At 41.8% G+C, this 18747-nt stretch overlaps 1 protein-coding gene across 3 annotated transcripts in view; it reads right to left on the bottom strand.

Annotated features, from left to right (window-relative positions):
- PPP1R21 (protein phosphatase 1 regulatory subunit 21) overlaps positions 1 to 9741 on the bottom strand; it is a 34267-nt gene extending 24526 nt beyond the window's left edge. Inside the window, exons 1-7 of one of the 3 annotated variants that reach the window (XM_050894333.1) lie at positions 9682 to 9741; positions 6472 to 6540; positions 5902 to 6048; positions 3689 to 3790; positions 2833 to 2997; positions 2675 to 2733; positions 189 to 283 (exon numbers count right to left, since the gene is read on the bottom strand). In XM_050894333.1, coding sequence (XP_050750290.1) covers positions 189 to 283; positions 2675 to 2733; positions 2833 to 2997; positions 3689 to 3790; positions 5902 to 6048; positions 6472 to 6540; positions 9682 to 9741 — 697 coding nt within the window. Of the gene's footprint in view, positions 1 to 188; positions 284 to 2674; positions 2734 to 2832; positions 2998 to 3688; positions 3791 to 5901; positions 6049 to 6471; positions 6541 to 7127; positions 7153 to 7213; positions 7310 to 9681 lie in introns of those variants that run through there. The other 2 variants (XM_050894334.1, XM_050894335.1) reach the window with 2 other exon arrangements.
- Between the last annotated feature and the right edge of the window lie 9006 nt (positions 9742 to 18747).

An 18747-nucleotide genomic window follows, 5' to 3' on the forward strand; every position in this document is an offset into this window, starting at 1 on the left:
AAAAACTTGATATTTTAAGATCACTAAACAAGATTATGATGAGTATTATGAATACTTATTACAATTACCTCCAAGTGTCTGTTCAGATGTCCAACATTTCTTACAGCTAATACATTTTAATTCATAAGGAGTACTTCCTCCAGATGGATACCCCAAATTAAAGAAACCCAGATCAAGGCAATACGTACTTGTGTCATTAAAAGGTACTTTTTCATTGATGATGCATAGAGATTCTTCCAGTCTACTGCCCAAAGCTGCTTGAAGATTCTTTAACTGTTGCTGGCTAAATAACAAAAAGACAAACGAAAAACCACACACACACACACACTGTAAACCTTTAAAATTTAACCTGTATCACCAACACCACAGCTCACCATAAGCATCCCTTGAGTGTACAGTTATCTGTCTCTTTCCAGAAGTTAGACAGAAATAAGACAGTAGGAATAATTTTTCCTCCTTATGTCATATTTAATATATGACATTGTATTTTAATCCCTAACAAATGCAGCGAAAGATGCAATAAATTGTTGTAAATGCTAAGTTCCATTCTTGATAAGCTCAACTTACTTCAGAGTTAATCTTTACATTATTTTCCAATTCTGCAATTATTGTATAAGCTATATGAAGGTATTCTTTTCTACTGGAATTTGAACGGGAATGCAAAAGTGCCTTTAAATTAGTTACTATATATCTGATGCAGTATTCCAATATGCAAGTAGTGAGTTGTCGATAATTCCCTACGTAGCTATGTCACATCACTATTAGAAATACCTCACAAGCTTTTCAAAGCCCCATATTTAAATACTACTATGATATGGCCCATTCCCACACGACTTGGCAATTATGTTTCTGATGCATTCTCAAGTGATTTTTCTCTAGATCTGCTTCACTTGCACTTGATTGTCTATATAGATGTGAACCTAAATTATTAAGATTACTAATATCATTAGTATAGATTCTTGAGATGAACAGTGACATATTCCAACATTATATACATATGTCAACAAAGATTACTGCATATTGATTCAGACCAAATTCCACACCTTACCCCACTTAGGCCCCCAAATTCTTCACTGTTTTGCTTCCTGTTTGACATCTAGAACTCCTGCACATATAGTGGAGGGTGGAGGGAAGGTGTCAAAGTGACAGTTTTTTGTTTTTACAAAAACATTTGATATGTGGAAATTTATCAGGACTAACAAGGAAAAAGAACCCGAAATAGACAAGCAAGATATGAAGAAACTGGCCAATAAGTAGCTCATGCACATTAACAAACATTTTTATTGAAAAGCAGCTTCAAAATTGCATAGAAACTGTACAGCATGGACTGCATAGCATTGGGCACGATAGAAAATAAATTCAAAAGAAACTGCAAAAAATACAGATGTTTCCTTTTTATATTATAAAGGAATGGCAAACAAGTAGTTTGATACGTTTTGTTTTACATTCTGCCCTTTAATTTTCAAGGCATGCAGGCTGTCAAGTCTCATATCCCCTGGCTTTCCTGAATAAAGTGTGGGTGTCGGAGGCAAATGGATCCTTTCCCATGAAAGAGTGGGGAAAACAGAAGAGCACTACTCTCAAAGACATCTACTGTGATGTGTTCATTAGATACTGATTTCAGTGTTTAAAATAAAGAAGTGTTAGGCTTTATTATTTTTAAAAAGTCTCCCTTCTTAAATGGTGGAGACAATTTTTTATGACATTAATTACCCAGTCATCATAGAACACGACAGACAAGCTCTGAACTGAATAGTAGCAGATTAAGACTACACTGTTTTTCAAACACCATAAAAAAAGCAAACAGCAGCAAAACACAGCTTTCATCCTCTTTTGCAAGTCATTCTTAGTGAAACCCTGACCTGTATTAGAAGAGAGTTATTTGAATTCAAGTCTCTTCGCATCTATCAAAATAATTAAAATACATACTTCAAGGTTACCATTTGAAAGAAGGAACTCTTCATCTGATCATTCACTATGCATTTTATCCATTACATTAAAGATTATACTGCACATATATCTTTAAAAAAATGCACCTTACTAATGAACTTCAGAGAAGTGCACCCTAATCTGATTTGGCCCACAGTCAACTTCTTCCCATTTTCTACAACTTGTCTTCAAGACAATGAAGGTATTCCAAAACTAGCAATACAATCCTTCAAGAAAACCTTTCAAATATTCTAGCTGAGCGTGTTATACCTGAAGCAAAAGCGCTTGTTCAAGAAGCTTTTGGGGTGGAGGGGGATTTCTGCAACTTTCAGTCAGTTGTCTCAGCATACCTTACGCAAGCTTTGTTTTTAGAAGCAGTTTGTAAAGACTCACATATCTTTGTTTCATACAAGTTCAATAGTTTCTTTACTTTTTATAGCATTCCATTACAAATAAATTCAAGCTTTCATCAACTTCACAGCTACTTAAAATAGCTTGGCGACAAAACTGCTCTTACTGAAAGCTGAATCTGCAGAATTGATTGTCTAGTTACATACTCAGCAGAAGGAAAAGAGGTCTGACCTGCACAGTCTTGATGTGAATGTGCTGTTGCCCAGTATTTTGAGTTTTATCAAAGTCTTTTTTTTTTTTTTAAGGTATTATTCTCTAAAAATAATCCAGTTAATCTTTTACAGCAGTTATTTCTTTAAAGCAATTTTTTATTATATTAAATAAAAACACTTACCATTCTTCGGTTCGAAGCCTACAGTCCTTAGCTTCTCTTTCTAGTGTCTGAGACTTGATCTTTATGCAAGAAGATAATCTCACAATGTAAGTACTGACACAGCAAGACATTTCATTTCAGAACTTTTCAAACTTGCAAGTAAGAGAAAAATGCCTTACTTCTAATTTGGCTTTATCATTCTGCAGCTTTTCTATGGTATCCGTGTATTTCCTCGTTAAACTGTCCACCACAGCTTGATGCTGGGCAGCATCAGTTTCCAAAACCTCGAGCCTAGTTCTCAGCTCAGCTTCTAAACGTTTGTGTTGCTCATCTGCTTCAAAGAACTAAAAGAAGAAAAGCAGAGCTCACATGTAAGCTTCATTTTACTATGGAATCTAGTCCTAGGAGTTACACCAATTTAATTAGCCAGTCCAGGTTAATAACAAGTACAGTTCTCAGACAAACAGAAATTTTATGATGATATTTACAGGGAAAAGATTCAGGAACAAAGTACTTTGTTTTTATTAAAGTTTTGTAGTACCAAGCATTCCTTAAATATATTGCCGATTAATAGTAGACACCTGAAAAATTAAACTTGAGCCATAAGGTTTTTCTCAAGTTTTCTAAACGAAAATGAAACGCATTCCATTTCAGTAAAGTTATTCCTGATTTAACTATGGCAACTTGCATAAAACATTTTAAGCTTTAAGGCAAACCTGAAACAGTTAGTGAACTAAAAAGAAGTTTCCACCCAGTACCAACTATATGGCTATTTTCAGTAGAGTAGCTAAGTGTCACCAAAAGTTAAAAACCTAAATGAGAAAACACGTATTTGAGTTATTCCACATACTGTCTTAAGAATCTGAATTTGCCCAGTGAACATCTTTATAAAGAAGCTATCCCATCTAATCTACCATTCTGCATACAACTAAGTTTCTAAACCCACTAGTTTTCAGATAGCATTTTATTTTCTCTATCTTTGTTTGTGTGACTAGTTTTCTGAACTAAAAAGAAAGGCTAAAATGTTTCACTCACGAGTATATGTAGTCGTTCATTCTCTTCTATCTTCTTCTGAAGATCTTCATTGAAGACACTTTTCTGCTCTTGACTCAACTGAGATGACGATTCTGCACTTTTCTAAAAGAAAGAAAACGCATTCATTATCTCCAAGTCTCTGGAGGTATCCCAAAGCCCATCCCCAAGCATGTGAAAACACTTCCCATCGCTAATTCCCCGTAGAGGCATATGAATATATATCTTTCTTACATTGACTAATATATCAAAAGGTACGCATATTGCACACAGCATGAGCCTAAAAGCAGCACTTGTTCCTTCACACTGTTGTTACTGTATAGTGGTAGAATGCTAACTCGATAAGGACTGGGGAAAGCCTCTACGCAGCGTCACATTCACACACACATGAAATTGCTTGTTGGGCAGGTGCCCATTTGACATCATTTGAATCTTGCATGATTCCACGCAGCCAGTAATATGAAATCCTACACACACAGGCTTATTTGGTTTGGTAGCTGTGCGTAAGGCACATCTGCCCCCATCAAGTGTCCAGGTGTCACAGCTGGTCTGATCTCAGCAGGGACCAGGAAAAGTGAAAGTGAAGTGATTTTTCCACTGAAAGTGCGCTATCCCACGGCAGGCTGTAGCACAAGGTGGCACTGGAAAACACAGGGCCTTCACTGTCCACCAACCACCTGAGAATACAGACATGTCTGCCAACTGTTTCCTCGTTTTTCACCCATTTCGTCCAAAAGGCTCAGAGACCACCAGTGAATCCCACACTGCTTCTCTGCTCTACCACACTGCTGAACAAAGGTAGTACCATCACCAAACAAAAGGGAGACTGTTTACATTTAAACTTAACACCAAACTTCAAGTGCTTGGGACAGCTAAGACACCTCCACATTCAATGTCAGCCTGTGGACTACAACACCTGAGATACAGGCATATGTTCTCCTCTTTCTAAAAGGATTGCAGTCTGACACAGATCATCTATCTGAATCTTAATCTAAATAGCTTTAGATGTGATTTACATGGTCTCCCAACAGCAAGTCTTTGAAGTAAGGGTGACATGGAATTTAGTGGGGGGGTGTTCAATACAACGTACGTACTCAGTGAGGCCCTACAGGTTAAACTAAAGGGAACACATTTAAATGGTAGTACAAATACTTCTTAAAAAAAACCCCAAGAAATACAGAACTCTGCATTCTGACAGCTGAACAGGAAAGAAGGTCAGTGGCAGTGGTTTGCAAAGCTACTCAAGCCAGGCCGAGGTCCTTCAAAATTTGGAAACATGTCTAGTGAAGCAATAAGTCACCTAACATGAAATAAAAGAACAGAAGGGTCAAACTGCATTTTGAAGAACAATCTACTGTGGTGCACGAATAATGTAAGTCAGAGATACTATGCTTGTCAAGGAACTGGATAGCAAAAAAAATGCACAAGAGTTTAGGGAAAAAGTAAGGAAGATGATCATATTACTAATCAGTTGACTGATTTCTTTAATGTCAGTCTTGATAGCTACAGCATTTTGGGAGCTAACCAAAAAGAAAAGATAGTAATTAAAAGGGGTTTCCTCATAAGAAGGTAGCAAAGGATGCTTGAGAATTATTTAAGTCCAGACACACCATCCCTCGAACTCTGATGTTACCGACAGAAGACATGGCTGATCTTAAACAGAACATGGTATAACCAGATTTAATCAGCAAGCATTTTGGCAGAGAAAGATCGCAGTACTGAAATTAGTCTGTCATTTTGAAATAACATAAGGAATACTAGCTAAAAATTTAGATTTCAAAGTATTTGACAAGATTCACATAAGCTACAATCATAGGCTGAAGAGTTAACCATCGACATCAAAATTACAAAGTAAGGAGGTGGGGATAGGAAATGAGGGGTGATCGGTTTTCTTCATAGCAGTAGATTAATCACAGAGCTCCAAGATCTTTCCCAGTTGTTTGAACACTTAATAAATATCTGGAAGGGAGATAGCAATTCAGTATCAGTTAGCTGATGCACTAGAAAGAAGAGTACAGAACTACTTAGCATGTATTATATATATCAATATCTGTTTTGTGAGTATTTTCACTAACATCAGTTAATAACACAAGTTCTGACAAAAACATTCAGCTCAACCCTTGACACAAAGCAACTACTGCTAGAAATCAGGATAAGACATTGACACGTGAGGAGCAGACATCTGCTAAGCAAGTTTTTTTGCCTTTAACACATACCTTGTTCTTCTTGCCCCTAGCTTCACTTAATGCAAGTTCATCTTGAAGTAACTCCACCCGCTTGGCAAGTTGCTGATTTCGAAAGGTCAAGCTGTCCATTTCTTGCTGCAGCTTTCTCAGTGATTGATCCTTCATCTTCAGTTGCTCCTGAATGACCAAAAAGTTTACTTTTAAAACTTTCACACATGCTTTTAATAAGTATCACATTAAAAAAAAACCCCACATTAAAAAATTGCTTTCTTCACTATTAGAACACCGAAGAGGCAAGAAGTATTGCTTTTAAACCAAAAAACAGATCTCACTTCCTTGAGCTGCCCACAGATCACACTCAAGTAGGTACTTCATTCTATAAGTTAATCACCAAGAAGCAACCTTCTACTTTTACACAGTCAGCACCTACAGAGTGTAATGAAGACTAGTTATAGAACAGAAATTCTTCTACTAAATCAAGTTCCTTCTTTATTCTTTTAATCACAATACTTTGAGTAAAAAGTATTCCCTTTTACCCTTCCCATTTACCTATTTTGTCACAGCTTAATACATCTAACACGAGTAGTTTTTAGAGATTACCTTCAGAGAAGCAGAGTTCGCTTGCTCATCTACAACCCCTTTTTTCAGTACTTGGTTCTGAGCTCGAAGCTGGAAAATAAGAGATGCCAGTAACTATGCAAGACAAAGGACTAAATAAAAGCCATTCACTAGAATGCGCATAAAGCATCATATTCTCTCCAGAGAGCACCAGACATGCGTGCTTTCTGTTCAGGTAGATAGTAGTGGTATCAGGTTGAAAAAAGTATCCAATTCATATCCTGAATTGCCAAGAAACAAGAAGTTACTTTACCATCTGAATATTTTGGTCAAATAGAACATAATTCTTACTCAAATATCTTGGAAGATTAGTTACTTAAATATAGTTAAGGTTTGAAGAACAGTGAACAAATATGGAAAAGTTGCAACTTCTTCCTTGACTAATCAAGTTCTTGCTCATACTCAGTGCTACTCGTGTCTCTCCCCTCTTCTCCCCAAACCTGTTCATGACTGCTTCTGGGACATAAGCAGGGCTCACAATAAAGTCAAAATCTGTATCAATTCAAGAAGAGGTTAACTATACTCTAATGCAAAAATACTTATTACTGGTAGCAGCAGATGATCCAGAGAGAACAGCTTGACAAACACTTCAGGAAAACACATAAAAAGCACACAAGAAAAAGCCCTCCAAGACTTACTTATATAGTTCACAAATCTGAGCTAAAATCACTGCGGTGAAAAGCAATACTCAAGAAATCTATTTCCCAGTCACTTCACAGAGTACCTCTACCCTGCAGCAATGAGGATACCGACAGTTCCATCTTCCCATTCCTTGATAATTGCTTGAATCCTCGTTTCTTCAATGGCAGTTTGTATTCATTTGACATGTTTGAGTCCAGCTGTTGCAGATATAAATTAAAAGGGTTTGTATAGTGTTTCGGAATACCTCTGGCAGATGCATAAAAGGCAAGATTCAATGTAAAACTGGAATGGCTAATCTTTTCAGTCTGATGACTGAATATATTTGAAAGGTCAAACGTCAGTTGACATTGCTAAGCGCACGCTTTTGCCCTGCAGTATTCCCACTGTGCTGCTCAGGCATCACAAAGGCAAGAGAAGAAACTTGTAAGAGCACCACAGAAAGACTTCCAAGCACAGGGTTTCCCTAGCAAGAAAAAGCAGTGCAGTAGTTTTCTACGCCTTTTTTCTGCCACAGCTCCTAATGCAGGAACATGTCAGGTGCAGTGAATGAACGAGCTCAATCATGCTGCATTGAGACACCCAAGCCGAAGTGTGATCCACCAAAGGCTGTCACAAGTTGAAAGAGCCTTTTGACTACTACTTCCATCAGGGTTGCGTGAGAGAGCCAGAAGCTGCAACTCGAGGGGAAGAAGAGACTCCGAAAACACACATTCTTCTGGACTGCTCTGCGAACTGAGAGGGAAAGCTGTGAACTGAGAGGGAAAGCAATCCTTTGGCGGGTACTTCCCTTGGCACTCCTTGAGTCTATCAAGCTCTTGTCTACCTCTCTCCTTGGCTTCCAAAATACGATTAAGTGAACAGGCAAATAGCTTCCCTAGGGCTACGCTCTGTTTCCACCTGCACACAATAAACAGCCAGTTGAACAACTGATCATGTGCACAAAGAGAAGAGTTATCTGCAAAGGGGATCCCACAATGCCCTGGACTTGTTGCACAAGAAGTGGGATGAGACCAAAAAATAGTTCCCACAAAGAACCAATGAAACATCACAAGTTGCAAGATGAAGTTCAAAGAAAGCTTTTGGACACCATGATACTAAAAGAAAGAGGATCCAGCAGCCGGAACTTTCAGAAGCTATAGTCAAAAGTCCACATTTCAAAGTTTCATTCAGGATTCAAGCAGCAAAGTCCCTCAATTACCTTACCCTGAGCCATTTTTAATCTCCAAGGTACAGCAGAGCCACTGTAGAAAGCAACAAGAAATATGAACTCTGTGACCTACAAAGCCCCGAAGCGAATTCAGTTTTCTTAAAATTATTTTGTGGAAGCATTAAAAAAATAAATATCTGTGAGCAATTTAGATTCTGTACAAATTTTTCTATAGCAGTTCCAAGGAGAACAGTATTTAAAGATGCATCGTTCTGTAATCTAGGGAAAGGTGTCAAATACAGTCAAGTGCCTTATGCCAAACACTCTGATGCTGGGTTACACAAAAACAAAGTGCTGGCTTTCCTTCCCAATACCGCTGAAGAACTATGCCATTCAAGACCAACGCTCTCCTCTTCCTTTTAGTGAAGAAAAAAGAATGAAGAGTTCTGTATTAAGCAAGGCTCCACCATTTAAGAAATCATCTCAAGCACCTTGGAAAGGAAAGGCATTCTCTGCTATGGGCCAGAAGTCTTTGCAAACACTCCGTTAAGCAGCAACAGAAACAGGAAGCAAAATCACCTAGGGCAGCTGCAGAAGAATGGGAACAGGCATGAGGCAAGCGTGGAATCAAGTATCCTCACTTCCAAGACACTGCAACACCACTGCAAGCACTACTAGCACCACAGAACTCCCACATCCACCAGTCAAAGCAAACTCGGGAGTCTATGGGTAAGATACAAGACCAAGACCTCAACAAGTGTTCACACCCAAAAAGATAACTAAGCCTCAGGCCTGACTGGGAAGCGGAGAAGCAAGGGAAAGCACTGCTAGTTTCACTTCCCTAGCATAGCTGAACCCATTATTTGTCCTATTGGATGCTTTGCAGATGAGGCCACTTTGCTCCTCACGCCGGCTTGCCCAGCCAGCACTCGGCAATACTGTATTCCCTCGGCACCTGCAAACTCGCACCTCCCCTGCCTGCCCAAGTTTGCCTTCACCTCATCCTCCAGAATAGGCAAACTTTGGGCCCCAAACGCTTCCAGCTGCCACAAAAATCAGCGTTTCAGTCCTGACCAGCCCCCCGCTCCAGCTGGAGCACAGCGCCGAAGGCACCCTGGCCGGGCACGACTGCTCAGAGCCCCGCCGCCTCACGGCGCCACCGGGGCAGAGCAGCCGGCTCCTCCGGGCAGGGCAGGGCAGACTCAGCGAAGGCGCAGGCAGCCCCGCGGGCCGAGCGGGGAAGGCCCCCTCCCTTCAGAGAGGCGGCCGTTAGGCGCGTAACGGCCGGCAGCCCGCGCGCAGGGAGCGCCTGGAGGGGGGTGGCACCGGCAGGGGGGCGGCACCGGCAGGGGGGCGGCGGCCGCCGCTCGCGGAGCATCAGGGACGGCTCTGGCGCCTGATACCTTGGAGTACTCCTGAGCCAGCTTCTGGTACTTCCCCTGCAGCTCCGCGGCGGCCGCCATCTCCCTGCCGCCGGCTCGGCGCTAACGCAGCCGCCGGCCCCGCACGCCCGCGAAAGGAAGACGCACTTCCGGGTTCAGGCGGCGGGAACGCGATGACGTCACCACGCCACCCACATGCCGCCGGGAGGGAGGGCGGAGCTTAAGTCGCCGGCGCCGCCATCTTGACGCAACTTCCAAGATGGCGGCATGGAGGAGGGCGGGGCCGCACCGGGGGAGGGGGCGGGCCACGTGACACCAGTGAGGCAAGCATAGCCGCCTCTGTTACCATAGTAACAGGCGCCGGGCCCTGCGCGGCCTCGAGGCTACGGGGCCCCACCCCGCCCAAAAAGCCTCGGCCGCGCGCGGGAGCAGCGTCCGCCCGGGTGGGGGAGCGGGGAGGCCGCGGGCGGCGGGCGGGGGGGTCATGTCGGCCATGTCGGCGGATCGCGACGCGGGCAGCGGCGGGCGGTGCCCCCGCGCCGTCCCCTGCCTGGGCAGAGTGCCGGGGCCGGTCCCGCGGCTCCCTGCTCGAGGCAGGGCTGTCGCTAGGGGGAGCCCCGGGCCCGGGCCTGCGGCAGCGGGGCGCGCAGCGGCGGCGGGAGGCGGTCACCCGGCGTGCAGAGGCCCGGCAGGTCCCGCCGCCCGTGTTTGAGGGCGGTTGCTTGAGGGCCTGCTCCTCGGGCGGCGCCTGGCGGAGCGTGAGCTTGGGGTGTGTTGCCGGGGGAGAGGGTCAGGCGTGGGGCCTGCTGCCTGCCTGCGAGGGAAGGAGGCCTGCAGCAGCGAGCGTTGTGCGTCACTCCTTCAGAGCGCGCTACAGCTGTTGTCTAACGTAATACACGTAATACCCACAGAAACTGAGAGAAATACAGTTTTTGCAGATCCATAGGTGAAAAAATTAAACAAAAGGCAGTTAAATAATTTCTCATGGTTGGCAACAAGTGCATGGCAGGAATGGGATTAGTCGGTGCCTAAGGCTCTTCCTACTGCGTTCAACCTTCAGTGCCATTACATCCTAATGAAGGGGAACACAGGTAAATGGTGTGTTAGTGCAGTGCTGTCGGTTTGCTCTCAAGGTGCAGAAACTCGAATTCCACAGTCTCGCGGGTCATTTTGAGTATCTGCACCCTGTGGTTCCCGGGGGGGGGGGGGGGGCTTTCTCTGCTGCCTCCAGCCTGTAGGTCCCTTTGTTTCGGAGCCTTCTTTCAGCTTCTCCACCATTGAGCCATCCTCTAGAGATTGCTTAGACTGTGCTAATTATCTCCTATTTTCTTCTTTATCCTCAGATTTGCCAAACATTTAAATGTGTATATACCATCAGCACTCTTTAAGCAGAATCTGAAGAAATCATAAGAGGTGTATTTGGTTCTGCCAGATACCCAGCCAATGCAGGATTTTGTTTCTGAAAATGACTGGAAACAGATGTGTAAGGAAAAGAATAATAAGGCAAAAATGTGGTGATACTTCACCAGTATATGGTGAGCATCTGGTGATTTGCAGGTTAAGGGCTTCCTGGTCTAGGATAGAGATGTAACTGCAAATTATTATTTTTGTTTAGTTTCCATGGTATCTTTTTTTTCCACTTGATTTCAGCATGGTGTCTTCATAGCCTTTCCTCAGTAGTGGGTAGTACTAGAGGTGCTAAATCATCATTTTCTTACCTCCTTTTCTGTTTGTTTCCCTTAAGCAGGAGTAGATAGTAGGTGCCTGTAATGGAAGCTAATCCTTTTCCTTAGTCTTGAGGCTTTGATGGTGTGTGCTGTTCTTTTGCTTATCACAGTAGCAGAGTTGGCAAGCACTAAATATGATATGATGGCCAGATTAGTAAATATGTTTGTATCTCCACAGGAAGTCTTAATGTTGGAGGACATGTCGCTGATCCATATTGCCAAGAACAGAGACTGCAGATTTTTAGGAAGTCAAAAGGGTGAAAAAAGCAAAACACATATTGTCACTATTCATCCAAATGATCTTGCTGCTGTTCTGCATGACCAGAAGAGCTTAAATAGCAATACTGGAATAAGAAATAAGGAAGCTCTAGTTTTTAACATTGGAGCCATGCTAGACTACTTCCACTCCATTTCGTATTCCCTGCAGAAGTTCTTAATGAAGTAAATGGAGTTTGCAGTTGCTGTTCAGCACACCAGGGTTAACAGCAACATACCTTGCATGGTATGTCCTCACATGTCAGTGCAGCAAATTTTATACTGGAAAATTATTAAACCTTTGCAATTGATTCTAAGCCTGTATTTTTAGGTTTGCATTTTCTAGGATATGTCTTTCATGAAGTGTTAGATTGAAATGCTTTGAACATACTTTGCAAAATACAGTACTCTCAGTTTGTGCTGTGTTCAAAGATGCTTTTGTGATAAAATTTTCTCCTTGTATCTATCTGGTGCAGTGAATGCTGGCAGAGAGGTTTCACAGCTGAAAGCTGGGAAAGGGAGCTGAGGGAATTACAGTGCCTAGTTGTAGCAGAATGAATTGCTTTCCCACTGACAACAATGGTGTTTCTGACTGAGCAGCTAGCATTCAGGGTGGAGGAACACAATTTATTTGCTTGCGTCCATCCAGAATGGCAAGATCCAAATGTACATTACATAGGGCATTTATCATAGGAGGTAATGCCAGTTTCTTAAAGCACAAGCGGATGGAATGAATCAAAAGATGGGTGCTTTTACTGCTTAAAGGCTGTAAGGCTGAGAGCTGACTGCAGGATTTTTAGGCTCATCAGAACAGCTCTGCTTAAGTGTATTTTAAGCATCAGGCCAGCCTCTTGTATTTTAAAGTGGTTGTGTCTCTTACCCAGTTTGTCACAGATCCTGGAGTCCCTACAATGTTAGCAACATATAATGTTGTAATTTATCACCATTCCATGGTGGTACTTGGTGAACAGCTTGAGTCAAAGTTCCCCAAACATACAGGTAACAAAAGTTATGTAGCTTGGGGTTTTTTTTTGTTTTTTAACTTCCTCATAGGAAATTCTCAGATCCATCCCTTTGATTTGTCAGTGCAGCCTGCAGTGCTACTTCCCCTACTTTGAGCTGTGAAAAAATGTCTTTATTGTGCTGCTTCCTCGCAAGCACTTTCTTAATACTCACCTCTCCCTAGAGAGCAAGGTTGTCCAACCACTGCACTGGAGAGGCGCACGATGCATGTTGCTGCAGCGTGGTGTCGTAATGCTTCCTCGTCAGTGACTCAGTATGTAATTGCAAAGGACTGATCCTGTCATCAGAAGTTCAGAGCGCGAGAGGTCAAGGGAGCGGAATGCCAAGCAGTGTGGGGTGGTTGCCCCAGGACCCTCAAAAGACTACCTTCTGCAAATCCACCCACATGAACATAAGTACGCGTTACGGCAGCAGAACTTAATGCAAGCTAAAACGTGACGTGTTGAGCAAAGAAATCCCTTACAAGGGTCATAGCTTTTTTGCTTGTCGTCTTGGCTTTCACGGGGCAGAACGGAGAGCAAAGGATATACAGTGGAACAGAGGCTGTCCTTATGTCTGTGCTCAGCAGCTAGTATAATGGGTGTTAAATTTTAGATGCTGTCTCAAGACAAATAATTTATTTAAGAATTACAGTGATTGTTTTGATATGTTCTATTTTCAAGCTCGTTTATCCTCCCTTCCCTGTTCAAACAGTGCCTTCCCCTCTGATTAGTCAGAACTTGTACTCGCATACCCTGCGAATAGGCGCAGGTAGAGAAATAAACAAAGAATATATTTTGAATCATCCAGGATGTTGTCTGTGCTTTGGGAAAATAAACTTCATTGTCATCACTTACATGCTTACAAGTATTCACAACAAAAGGGTTTCTAAGATCTGGAAAAAATTCAAAAATGATTGGAAGGGAGCCATCTTCAGTCATCAGACTATCACAAGCGATGCATAAACCACATCCTCGGAAGCAGCAAACACCCTAAACTGGTGTTTTGTTTCTGTTATCTTAGCAACGGCAAGTATGAACAGCAGGATATGTGCTCACGATATGCGCTCGTTATTTCTCATGGTGACTCTGTAACAAACTGTTTGTTATATATAACCTTTCACCTCTTTCAAAATCTGATTGTTCTGATTAAAAAAAAGCCAAGTACTCAAAAAAAAAAAAGTATATGCATGTACAGCTATGCACTTCACAGAACAGTTTCTTTTAATTATTTGTAGTCTTCATTATCATAATTTCAGTGTTTCTGCAGCATTTAAAAATAGGAGTGAAAACAAGTCTCTCTGTCTCTTGCGTCCCTTCCCAGCCCATAGGATAAATAGCTTGAGTCATCTATAGGGTGTGTGCGTGGCCGGGGGAGCGGTGCCTTTGTATAAAAAGAAATTGCTGAGAACGAGAAGATGGAAAAACTGAGCAGGCAGCTGCCTGTGATAATTCAGAGTTGACTTTGCAGCTCACGTTCTACTCGGGTACAACACATACCAGCCCTCAGTGCAACAGCAGCAACTTCTGTATTTTCACAGCAAATCCTTACTGATACTCGCTCCATAAAACAGCAGAACTTAGTAACAGCTGAAAAAGTTTATGTTTCTTCCATTTTTTTTGAATGCGGAATTCCCCCTCTTCCAGGAAGATGAAACCTTTTCCCTAGCTCTGCCATCTTTTGTTGAAGGTCTACACATCTTCTACAGCCTCGTTTCCTCCTTTTCTTCTCTTCACGCTTGCAGGGGCCATAGCTGAGAAACATTGGCCCAGCTAAGACTGCCTGCGCTCAGATTCTACAGTCTTGCATGTTTGCCGGAAAAAGAAAAATAAAAGCAATGATGTACCTTAAATCCCGAGAGACAAATTGTCCAATTTCATAGAAAAAGATAAAAGATTGAATTGAGAAGGAGCATTATAAAGATTGTACAGTGAGAAGTGGATGCTCTTTCATGTACACCAGTTGTGGACACAGACCTGCAAGCCTTTGAAAGAAGTCCCAACTCACCCATGCGAGTAACATCAACAAACCAGGAGCTGTTACCTGCAGCAGAGATGGCATGGGTTTGTCTTAATTTTCTCAAATCTCCAGAGACAGACACATAAGCAGAGAAAGGAGAGCGATCTGGAAGATTTACCAGTAGTTTCGGAAACCTTTTAATCAGAATTGTTCTTGTTAATGAAGATTTTTTAAAATTATTTTTTATTTTTAAAAAGATTGTGGCACCTCCAAAAATAATTTGGACTTTTGGAATGAGCTAAAGCCAGGTCCTTGGTGCATAGAGATTGTCATGGAAAAAGAAAAGGGATGGAGGAGACGTGGGGCAGGGTTCATCACCGACAGAGCACGGGGAGAAGGCACAACACACCATGCAGAAGGAGAAAGCGATGAACAGTTATTTGTACATCGCAAACCCGGCAATGGGAAACGTGAACTTGAAGCAGTGGAAGGGAGGACGCCCCGGGAGGATCGAAAGGCAGCAGGGGAGTATTACGATCAAATTGACTGCTGGAAAAAGTGCCTTGGCGGAGACAGGTTTGTCTTTGCGGATTAGTATGAACTGGAAAGGAGAAACAGCACGAGGAGCAATGCTGTGTCAGTTTTGAATCCTAACAATGAGAGGAGGAAGAATCTTAGGGGAGATTATGAGGCTGAGATGAACTATATTAGCATTTTTAAAAATATGAATCACCTAATTTTTTTTTCTTTGTATTTTACTACATTTGGGGGGGTGGGGGTGCAGTTCTCAGTGGTGGTGGGTTTTTTTGTCATCGTTGTTACGATACTGACCAGTAAAAGCAGCATTATTTCAGCTGAGTGAACTATCACATACCTTTAAGAAGCTAGCAGTGAACTTGAGTGCACTTACAGGGATGTGTGTAATAATTAATCAAGGAATGACACAGTTGGTCAGAAATATTTTCTTTTTTTTTTTTGTAAAATATGGGAGTAGGCTTCCAGGCCTCTACACTTTAGAAAGAAATAAAATGTAGAAAACTATTTACAAAGAAACCCAATAGTCTGTAGAACTTCATCATGATCTGTAAATAGTCTATGTAATGATTTAAAAGAGTTAAAGTTTTCCAGTATTAGAAAACCCCTAAATTTCAAAATGACAGCAGTTTTTTGGAATGGTTTTAGATAAGAAGACAAGCTTCTTAACCTAGAGGAAATTCAGCTAGAAGGAAGAGGACACATAATAATACTAAAAATTGAAGCTTAATTGTTATTGCCAGCTACTCATCCATAAGCATTCATTCATTTGAAAACCAGCATTCCTTAGAAAGAAGGTAGGTGCAAGCGCGAGCCAGCAAAGAAAGGAAGATTCACAGAATGACAGTGCAGTATTTCCCACCTCTAATTGCATCCCATATTTCTGTGTATAGATCAGCACTAAAATGAAATTTGGTATCAAGATCTACCCAGGGTGCTTATGCTTCTCCTTGTTATGAGCCACTATATATAATAAATAAAACAGCAACGCTACGAGGACCAGGGCGTTTGTGAATTTAGACACCAACAAGTAGGGATTAACCACCACATCGGAAATAATGAACCTTGACAGATCTAGGGTTAAATACTTTAAAATTAGATCCTGCTGAAAGCCGAATCTTGTCACTTAGCAACGGCTGCATGGGATGCTGCTGTCACTCAGCGGATGCTTCTCTGGGGAGTTAACATTATGCTCACAGAAAATGGGTTATGATTGGGTCAAGGTGACATCATGCAGCACGGCGGCATCATTTTTTTAAGGTAGCATACAACACGATAGCACTCGAGTTAATACCCAGATTTGTGTAGCCACTCGGAGATTTAAGGAAGCATCTTTTCTTTTGAAATGGCTCAGCTCTGCCTACACCTCACCAGCCCCGCGGAAGGGCTCGCAGAGTCTGCGCAAAACAGCAGGTCATTTCAGCCAGCACACTATAGTCAAACTCAACAGGTGGATTTTTAATCTTTTCAAACTACTCAGAGCCAAAAGAAAAGCAAAATACATGTAATTTGTGGAGGTCTGAGTGTGTATTCAGGGCACAGAAACCTCCACCAGCAGTTCAGAAAACACACACAAAGCTTATGAGAGAGAATAAAATATACCCTTACTGAAAATAACTGAAAATTTAGTTTGCTGAGCTAATTTTAGCATTTAAAACAACTGGGAACCTACTGGATCTTAGTAAGAAACCAAGATACCAAGTTAATTAAATCAAAAAAAGCCTTTGAGGCACGAAATCTATTTTTAAAAGTGATGCTGTGTAAAGGTTGATATAGGTACCTACAGAGATTTTTCTGAACACCTGCTTGCCAACTACAAAGCACATAAGCACGTCAGTGCTTCTGAGGTAGGTCCGACAGAGACCAACCTGCATTTCTAGGCATGAAAATACCCAAGTGCTTAAAAGCTACCAGCATCTTTGGAATGGATACAGAAATTAGGTATTCAGTCTAATCTAGTATGCTGCCCATTAGGGCTTGGAAGGTCAAGATACTATGGAAATGGAGATTATGGCAACCAGCATAAAAGCAACACTCAGGTAGACATACCTAGTTTTAAGAAACTGGATGTCCTTCTCTGAACGTTGAAAGAGCACAGACAAGTACTTGGCTGAGGGTAGTCATTCCGATGACTCAAATGAAGTGTGACAACGGCAAACGTAGCATCTCCTATTAAGACAGGAGGCAAAGACACCTTTGATCTGTCCCCACTGTTTTAAACAAAAAAACCCCAGCCCTGTAGGTAACTGCAAAATGAGCTGAACGGCAACATGCATTCATGAAATATATAATGCGGCTGACAAATCTTGTCCTTCTTCCTTTATTAGAACAGGCTGCGCCAAAATGGAGTTCCTGGTGAGCAGGAAGGTTACCAGGAGAGATCACGAAGAGTCAGGATCAGGACAGATCTCATTAAATCAAGTTCCAGGTCATGAACTACCAACTTTTTCTGCCGACTGGGGCCTCTCGTTTGGCAGTGACGGAGGAGAACAAAGGCATGGACATAGTAGTTGATAACAGGATTAGTCCACTGTATGTGACCGGGTAAAGGCCATGATAAGCCTAGGACATACCAGCTGCAAAGTCAGGGAAATATTAAGGCCAGGTTACAAAAAGCACCAGCACTCTAGAAGTGTCTATAGCTCTTCTCATGCACATGCCAGCAGGCTGAATTCAAACTGGAACTGACGTACAGAAAACTGGTTAAGAGCAATGAAGATGATGTCTTCCAAATGGAAACCAAATAATCTTGGTTTGTTTAATAAGTCAAGAGCCTAAGGAGGGAAATGGTTGCTTTTGTACTGATGCAATAGGAAAATAAACACTCTGATGTTTAATGAAGAGCTGTTTAAACTAACACTGGCAGAGGGTAGTTAATAATCTTAAGTTAGCTGTAAGTAGTTTGTAAGAGCAGGAAGCTTTCAGGAGAGCCTCTGGAAAGAAAGGGAGAACAAGAAACCCAACTGATCTGAAGACTGAAAATTCGAGCAGAGGCGATATCACTTTGCCATCTCAGGTGCAAGAACGACTCTCGCGGGTAAAAACAGGGAAGAGAGTTTCTATGTCCAAATATGCTGAGAAAGTTCACAGTAACATTGCCGGACTAATACTCATATGTGATTACCTCTAAGCACACCAGATGCTCACAGCTACATGTATTTACTCAATACAATTCACATTACAATCTCAATACAATTACTCAAACCAAGGACACTTACAGGTATCTGGAAGCTCAAGATCTGTGAAAGTATAACCACATTCTGTGTCAAATTTAGACAGCCATTTTTTTCAAAATAAATCTCATCTATTAAGTATTTCCTCAACAAATGTCCTTAAAATACAACTGGTATAAGTGGGTAATTGCTTCAGTTAATGCTTTATTTTGAGAGTTGTGGTTCTATACAGAGGGTAATTTCCAGCAAAGTCGTAACAGAGGAAAACACTCTTGGGAAATTTAACAATGAACTTAAGGCTCTCTTAGCATAATATAGTGAATAACAATTAGAAAGATATCATTAACATATGATACATAGCTGTGATTTTGTCCAAACTAATTAGAGCACTTGTTCTCTTATCAGTATATTAAGATGAACACTAAATCAAAGATATT

This window comes from Gymnogyps californianus, chromosome 3 (genome assembly GCF_018139145.2).
Source record: "Gymnogyps californianus isolate 813 chromosome 3, ASM1813914v2, whole genome shotgun sequence".
Lineage (NCBI taxonomy): Eukaryota > Metazoa > Chordata > Aves > Accipitriformes > Cathartidae > Gymnogyps > Gymnogyps californianus.